Source organism: Hipposideros armiger, unplaced genomic scaffold (assembly GCF_001890085.2).
Source record: "Hipposideros armiger isolate ML-2016 unplaced genomic scaffold, ASM189008v1 scaffold_410, whole genome shotgun sequence".
NCBI lineage: Eukaryota > Metazoa > Chordata > Mammalia > Chiroptera > Hipposideridae > Hipposideros > Hipposideros armiger.
The window spans coordinates 1664734-1672341 of NW_017731760.1; the positions used below are offsets into that span (position 1 = coordinate 1664734).

General features: G+C 46.6%; 1 protein-coding gene across 1 annotated transcript in view; it reads left to right on the plus strand.

Moving 5' to 3' along the window:
• DZIP1L (DAZ interacting zinc finger protein 1 like) overlaps window positions 1-7067 on the plus strand; it is a gene marked incomplete at its 3' end in the record, with an annotated part of 8639 nt that extends 1572 nt beyond the window's left edge. Inside the window, exon 2 of the mRNA XM_019663912.1 lies at window positions 6486-7067. Within this exon, the coding sequence (XP_019519457.1) occupies window positions 6567-7067 (501 nt within the window). The remainder of the gene's footprint in view (window positions 1-6485) is intronic.
• Window positions 7068-7608: the final 541 nt, after the last annotated feature.

The following is a 7608-nucleotide window of genomic DNA, read 5'->3' on the forward strand; positions in this document are numbered from 1 at the left end:
GTAGCTTCCATGAAGGGAAAGAAAGAGTGGAAAGGGGAACTCCTTTCTTTAGAGAACAACAGAATCAGAGAAGTCTAAGGTCTGTAATGACAGTGACCCAGGAGAGCTCCTGGGTCGCTCTTATCTCCGATGGGGTCTCCCCTGCTCCCTTGCCTATGGTGTGTGCACAGCCTGTTTGCAAACTGTGTGAAGGTTACCTTGGCAGCCGCAACAATTAGCACTAATGACACGCCTGAGCTCCCCGGGGCAGGCACCACTGAAATTAGTTGGGAGCCAGGGCAGGCTTGTAAATGATCGCCTGGCAGAAGCCTTGGAAGCTTGGCTCCCTCCATGTGCTTCTCTTGGCTTCATTCTTGAGGAAGCAGAAGAGACAGGAAGATGCAGCCCTGGTAGTGTAGTATAGCTGTCAATTTATATTAAAAAGTCAGCCAGAATTTCATCTAAAAGTCAGCTGTTTGGTATATTTTGTGGAAGTTATCTTTGACAGAGTATAGATGGGCAGGTTTCAGAACCATAAAGTCTCCAGGAATTGCTTCACAGTGGGATGACTGCCTTGTGAGGTGGTGAACACCCCGTCGCTGGGAATATGCAAAGCTAGGACATAGATGGGCTTCCTTTCTTGGCTGTAGGATTGCCCCAGGTAGAAATGATCTCTTCAACCATGAAGTGAATTTGGAATGCTAGCATAAATATCATTCTTTCGGGTCCCATTAATTTATGACATTGATCTAGGATTGGGAAGTTTCCTGGGACCCCATTAAAACATCTAGAGATGGTTAACACAGCTTCAGATTTCCTAATGACAGTGAGTCATTCCTGCCTGTGTTTCTGTTCCCAGATGGGAAAAACAGTCTGCTGCTAGTTCAGTCTGGAGAAAGCAGGGTGTTACTGGCCCCCCCACCCCACCCCCTGGGGTATGTGGTTTCTAGGTAACCTGCAGCATTCTCCCCTGGCTTTGTCTTCTGCCCATCCTACCTGGATGCAAGCTGCTGAGTTGAGTTTGCTGAGATACAGGGAGGATTTAAGGTCTCCAGCCCTGACCCTGTTGTGATTCGCTGTAAACTCAGTCCTTGCAGTTTGATCAAGAAATCTCAGGCACTGTAATTTTTATAATGGGAGATAATTTCTGTCTTATCATCATGATCATTAGAAAGTTTGGCATAATTTAAAAGCTTTGGTTGGAGTCAGAATTTGATTTGAATCTTGGCTTCATTGCGTAGTAGCTGAGTGACTTGGGGAAGGTCCCTTAGTTTTTCTGAGTCTCAGTTTTTGCATTTTTTTTTCTGATGAGGCAAATCAAAGCTGCTACAAGACTGTGTGGCAGCTAGAAATAGCACTTTTTAAGGCTTGCACAGTGCCTGGCACATAGATGCTTAATAAATGCTATCGTCGTCATATACATCAAATTCCCACAGTTCTCACCTTTTGATGTCAGACCCGTAGGAATGTTGAGAATTGGACACTTGGGATTCTATGGGAGACAGGAGTGATACTTTTGGGGCTCAGTAAAACCTCATGAAGTCAGATCCCTAATTCAGAATTCTGTATAGCTGGGACTGGGGCTGTGGCCCTCAGTATTTACAGAGTGTGCTCAGTGTCAATGTGAGGGTTTTAGGGCTGCTTAGGTGGCAGGCTAGAACGCTGTGGCCACAACTTGACATTGAGTGTAGGCTCTGGGGCTTCTCACTGAAGCCCACCCACAAGGGCTCCTGCACTCTAAACTTTCATTAGTAGCCCATGTGATTAAGCTATGGACATAGATGGTTAACAAATCAACCATTTTACTAAATCTAAATGGCATTTCTCTCTCAGGAGTCCAAATTAAGAATTCCTAACTCCATTCTTATTCTTTATCCTAATTCTTGCTGGTCCTAGCCTCATTTCTCCAAGACCCCAAGAATGTAGAATTTTGATGCAGGTATTCTAAGATTTTGGCAATTCTGCTCAGTTCAATAGAAATCTGGACTGCAGGTAATATGCTAGGGGCTGGAGTACAACAGGTGTGAATCAGCCAAGGTCTCAGCCTTTGTGGAGCTCATAGCAGGGGGATTGGGGGCGGGGTGGGGAGAAAGGACACAGAAATGCCCTGGTATGGCCCCTTCTTGGTACTCTCATAGCACCTTGTCCTAGTTCCTACCCTGGCACTTACCACTCTGTAGGGTAATTTCTGTGTATTTTTCTGTCTTTCTGGAGAACAAACTGTGGGGCCAGACACCATCACTTACTAAGCTGTGTAGTTTTGGGAAAGACTTTCACCCTTTTTGTTCATGTCAGTTTCTTCATTTGTATACAGGGTTGTTGTGAGAGTTAAATGAGATAATACGTGTCAAGCCTTATAACCGTGTGTGGAGGACACAGTTCCAGAACTGTTAATTATTTCTGTTAACAATGGCAGGGACTGTTGCCTGAATCACCATCAATCCCTAGTATTGTCTGTCATGGTGCCTGGCACTTAGTAGGGGCTTAGGAATCACTTGTTGATGGGATGAATGAATGACTGCTGCACAGCCACCCCACATCAGACCAGAATGTGGTGAGGGTGACCAAAGGAGTGTATGCTCTGCACTCTGGGAGCCCAGGAGAGGGGTGGGGAATTCTGCCTGTGGGCCTGGAAGGGATTTAGAGTAGTGATCATGCATGAGCAAGCCCTTGAAGGCATGCATTCACCTTCAGTAAGAGCAGAAAGACATGGCGGAGGGCCCTCTCAACCAAGAGGCAGCATGGCATAGTGGCTAAGAGTTCAGACTGTAACATGACTGCATGGGTTTGGATCCTGCCTCCTTTACCTGCAGATAAACTTCTTCACTTCTTTGTGGCTTAGATAAGAATAGTATCTCCTCAAGGGGGTGTTCTGAGGATTACACAAGTTATTCTTTACAAAGCACTTAAGAACAGTGCCTATAAATAAATAGCCCAGAGATAAGAAAGTGTGGACAGCAAATAATATGGTAAGTGGAGATGCAGCTAGAAACGTAGTTTGAAAACAGTTCATAGACGTCTTTGGATGTCTTCTTAATGAATTTGAATTAGCTCCTGAGGAACACAATCATTTCCCATGTGGCTGAAGCTCATTGGTGGCTGTCCTCCCATTCGCCACAACCCCAGCACTCCCTGTCCCAACACTCTCTGCTGCAGTGGCCCTGAATGAATAAACCTGGAGATGTGTGTTTCTCACAAGGTCCCAGGTGCTGCTGGTGCTGCTGGTCCAGAGAGCAAACCTGAGAACCTCTGCCTGATTGTATCTTGGACACTAAGATGGAGAATCAGTTGCCATTTACCACCAAGCTTACGCTGTGGTTTCTTTTATACCTGGCATGTTTCCTGCATCAGAATTTGGATTTAGAATTTCTGGTATTATCAGTATTGGAAGATTTGATCTGAAGGTCCCAAGAGACAGATGGGCCAGTAAGAAAGAGATTTGGGAGAGGCTCAGGCTCAGCCTAAAGCAGGCCTATGGTAGCTGAAGCTGTGGTTGTTTGAGCTTATCTCCAGGGAGAGTGTGCAGGGAGAGATGCGTCATGGGTGAACAGGACAACATCACGGGGGCACTGGCACCCTGTGTCTTAAAGGAGGGGTGAAACTGTTCAAGGAAGAGGCTGGAAGGAGCATTCAAAGGGATGGGAGGAGAGCCGAGAAAGTTGCTGATGGAGTGTTTTTGGTCTTACGATTAGACAGAGGACTGTGGGCATCTGAAGCCAAAGCTTAAATAGTTAAACAGTGCATTCTCAGGTGAGCTTCTGGTCTGCAGGAGGACGGGAAGCAGGTGTCCTGTTACCCATGCCCACAGCATGCCTGGTAACCTGCTGTTGTTCCAAGACACGGCTTGTTGTGGCAATTGTTTCTGAGGCCCCGGTGACACAGTTGCAGTTTGAAGTTGAGCATGGTGAGTATCATCTCGCCTGCCTTTCCACCTTTTTTTTTTTTTTTTTTGAAACACAATATGTTAAGTAGAAATGTGCTGGTCTTCTCCTCATGGCCATGGGTGCTGTGGCTGGAGTGTTTTATTTTTGGAGTATGTGTTGGGGAAGAGTATCTGAGAAAGGGGAGCATAGGAGATGAAATGGAAAAGGTGTGTCAGTGGCATCCTGTGGGCAGTCTTCCAGACCAGGCTTAGGGTTTGGACTCAGTACAGTGGCAACAAGGAGCCACACTGAGTTCCTGGATGGACAGGAAGGTGCGTGGTTAATACACCTCAGTAGTACTGGGCCTGGCCCCAGTAGCCATGCTGTAAATGAGCGGGGAGTGAGTGAACGAATGAATGAGTTTGAGGGATAAGTAGTGATGATGTGATCAAAACAAGTTTTTAGAACAAATAGCGTCAAGAATCACGTTGGGTAGCTCACAGTCCACAAGCTTTGGAGCCAGATGCATCTTTAACTGTATTTCAACCCTGGCCTCCCTACGTGGGACAAGCCACTTAACCTCTGCAGACATCAGGTTACTTGTTTGTAAAACGGGAATTGTATTTCCTCTAGTTCTCACAGCATCCTGGGGATAGGCGGGCAGGCCTATCACTGCCTTTCCCAAATGAAGAGGCTGAAGGCCATCAGGCCCTTTCCTGGAGGCCCTTGCTTTCTTTGCAAACCTAGTCCCATCATTTCTTCAAGGCCTTTCTCCTTTATAAGGTCAATGACCTTTCTCTTCTCTGACTTTCTGTTGCATTTAAATATCTGAATGACACGATCTAGAAATAATTTGATTAAATAGGGTCATATGTACTGTCTGTTGCTCTAGATTCTAAGTTCTTCAAGGACAGAAATTATATTTTTTCTTTAAAAAAAATTAAAAGTAATTGATGATGCAAAGATCTTTGAATAGTATAGAGATAGTGGAAAGTGGAAGATAAAGGTCCTCAGTCTCTATTTCCATTCCCAGAAGTAACTGGTAACTATTGCTAACAGCTTGTTTACTTTTCTAGAAATAGTCTATGCTTATGAAATTAGACACACACACACACACACATACACACACACACACGGGGTCTGACAATTAAGTTCACAGATTACCTCATTGCTGAATATCACTATGGTCACCTTAGAAGTACTCCCCTTGGGAAGCTATGCACCAACACCAGTGCCTAGTCCACCCTTCAAAGCAATTTTGGAACTTTTTGTCTGGAATGGCCATCAGAGCTGTCGTCATATTACTCTCGATGTCCTGAATGTCATCAAAATGTCTTCCTTTATCTTTGGGTAAAGAAAGAAGTCATTGGGGTCCAGATCAGGTAAGTAGGGAGATTGTTCCAATACAGTTATTTGTTTACTGGTTAAAAAGTCCCTCACAGGTAGTGCTGTGTGAGCTGGTGCATTGTTGTGATGCAAGAGCCTGAATTGTTGGCGAAAAGTTCAGGTCGTCTAACTTTTTCATGCAGCCGTTTCAGTACTTCCAAATAGTAAACCTGGTTAACTGTTTGTCCAGTTGGTACAAATTCATGATGAATAATCTCTCTGATATCAAAAAAGGTTAGCAGATCGTTGCAAAAAGTTCACAAACTTAATTGGCAGACCTCGTGTGTGTGTGTGTGTGTGTGTGTGTGTGTGTGTGATAAGTATTCCATTTTAGTACACGTAAAACAGCCTTATTCTCATCAATAGCCAAAGTATTTCATTGTATAGAGATAACATTTGTATCCCCTAGTGTACTTTGTTCTCGGCTTTCTTGTACTTTTTCTTATACTTTGCTATTATAAACAATGCTACAATGACAATTTTAGCACAAGCAACTTTGCACACTTGTCTGAGTTTATTGGTAGGATAAATTGTAATTAGGTTTGAGAAAAAATATCATCATGGACTGAGCATAATCTGCGTGCAGAGACATGGCCACTCTCTTCAGCACCACTGTCCCCTCTCCTGTTACCTCCTCCCAGCAGTGGTGGACATCATTTCACTCACGTTTCACTAGAGAGAACATAGTCATATGATGACACCTTACTGCTAGGAAATCTGGGAAATGTAGCCTACCCCTGTCCACTATGATCTTATAATTACAGGAGGAGAGGAAGGAATGTCGTGTACATTAGGTGGCTCTGCCACCCATGGCAAGTTGTTGGACTTTATCCTGAAGGACCTACTTATACATTTGAAAGTTTTCCCCTGACAAAGACCTTTGGCTGTGGACTTGGGCAAGGGGACGTTTGTTGAGGACCTACTATGTGCAGGCACTAGGCTGGGTGCTTCACCCGCCTCATTGTTAACCACAAACCTGCAAAGTGAGCCCCGTGACCCCTGTGATCCCCAGTGTACCGAGGAGGTTTAAAGATGTGAAGGGCCTTGCCCAAGGCTGAGTATCTGAATCCACATCTGTGTTATTGTAAAGCCCACGCCCTTGCTTTCCATGGCTGTGCCCATGTCAGTGCATACCATGCATACCCCAGCTGTTGTTCAGATGCCTCACCTCACCCCACTTAGGTTCTTGCCGGCCAGGTGTACGGTACATGCAGCCCACACACCTTGCCTAACTTGGAATCTCTTTTCATTTTCCAGGCCCTCTCTCAGCTCCTTTGCTGGCTACCGTGGCCTTGGTGGCACCGCCCTGCAGTGGTCAGCCCAGGACTTCCCTCACCCATGCAGTCCCCTGCTACCACTGCTGAAGGCCTCAGTGGTCCTCTCTTTGGGGCCTACACATTCCCTACCTTCAAGTTCCAGCTTCGCCATGAGAGCATAGACTGGAGGCGCATTAGCACCCTGGATGTGGACCGTGTGGCACGGGAGCTGGATGTGGCCACCCTGCAGGAGAACATCGCTGGAGTCACTTTCTGCAACTTGGACCGGGAGACATGCAGCCGCTGTGGGCAGCCTGTGGACCCAGTGCTGCTCAAGGTGCTGCGCCTGGCACAGCTCATCATTGAGTACCTGCTGCACTGCCAGGACTGCTTGAGTGCCAGTGTTGCCCAGCTGGAGGCGCGGCTGCAGGCCAGCCTGGGCCAGCAGGAGCGCGGTCAGCAGGAGCTGGGTCGCCAGGCTGATGAGCTCAAGGGTGTGCGAGAGGAGAGCCGCCGGCGTCGCAAGATGATCAGCACCTTGCAGCAGCTGCTCCTGCAGACAGGTGCCCACAGCTACCACATGGTGAGGAATCTGGGCAGGGCAGGGAGAGTGGGAGGGCTGTGCACCCAGCCACCGGGCCACCTGGGCAGCACCATCCTCTGGGCCCTGAGGTCGCTCTGAGCCATTCTCACTTGTTAGGAGCAAGATTTTAGAGACACTGCTCATGGCCAGAGAGAGTCCGGGGGTGTCTGATCAGGTTCTACTCTATGTGTGTGTGTGTGTGTGTGTGTGTGTGTGTGTGTGTGTGTATGGAGAGTGTATATGTGTGACAGGTGTGTGTATGAAGGATGTGTGTGCATAGAGTGTGTGTTCATGGAGAAGGTGCATGGCTAGTGTGTGCATGTGTGAATGTATGTAGAGTGTGTGTGTGCTTATGGAAGGTGTGAATATGTGTGTGTCTAATGTGTGCACGTGAATGTTTGCAGGGTACCTCTGTGTATGGTATGTGTGTGTATGTAGAGTGTGTGATGTGTAATGTGTGCTTGTGTGTGTGTAGGTGTGCATACAAAGATATATTTATGGTGTGTGAATGAATAAAGGCTATGTGTCTAAGCGTGTGTAC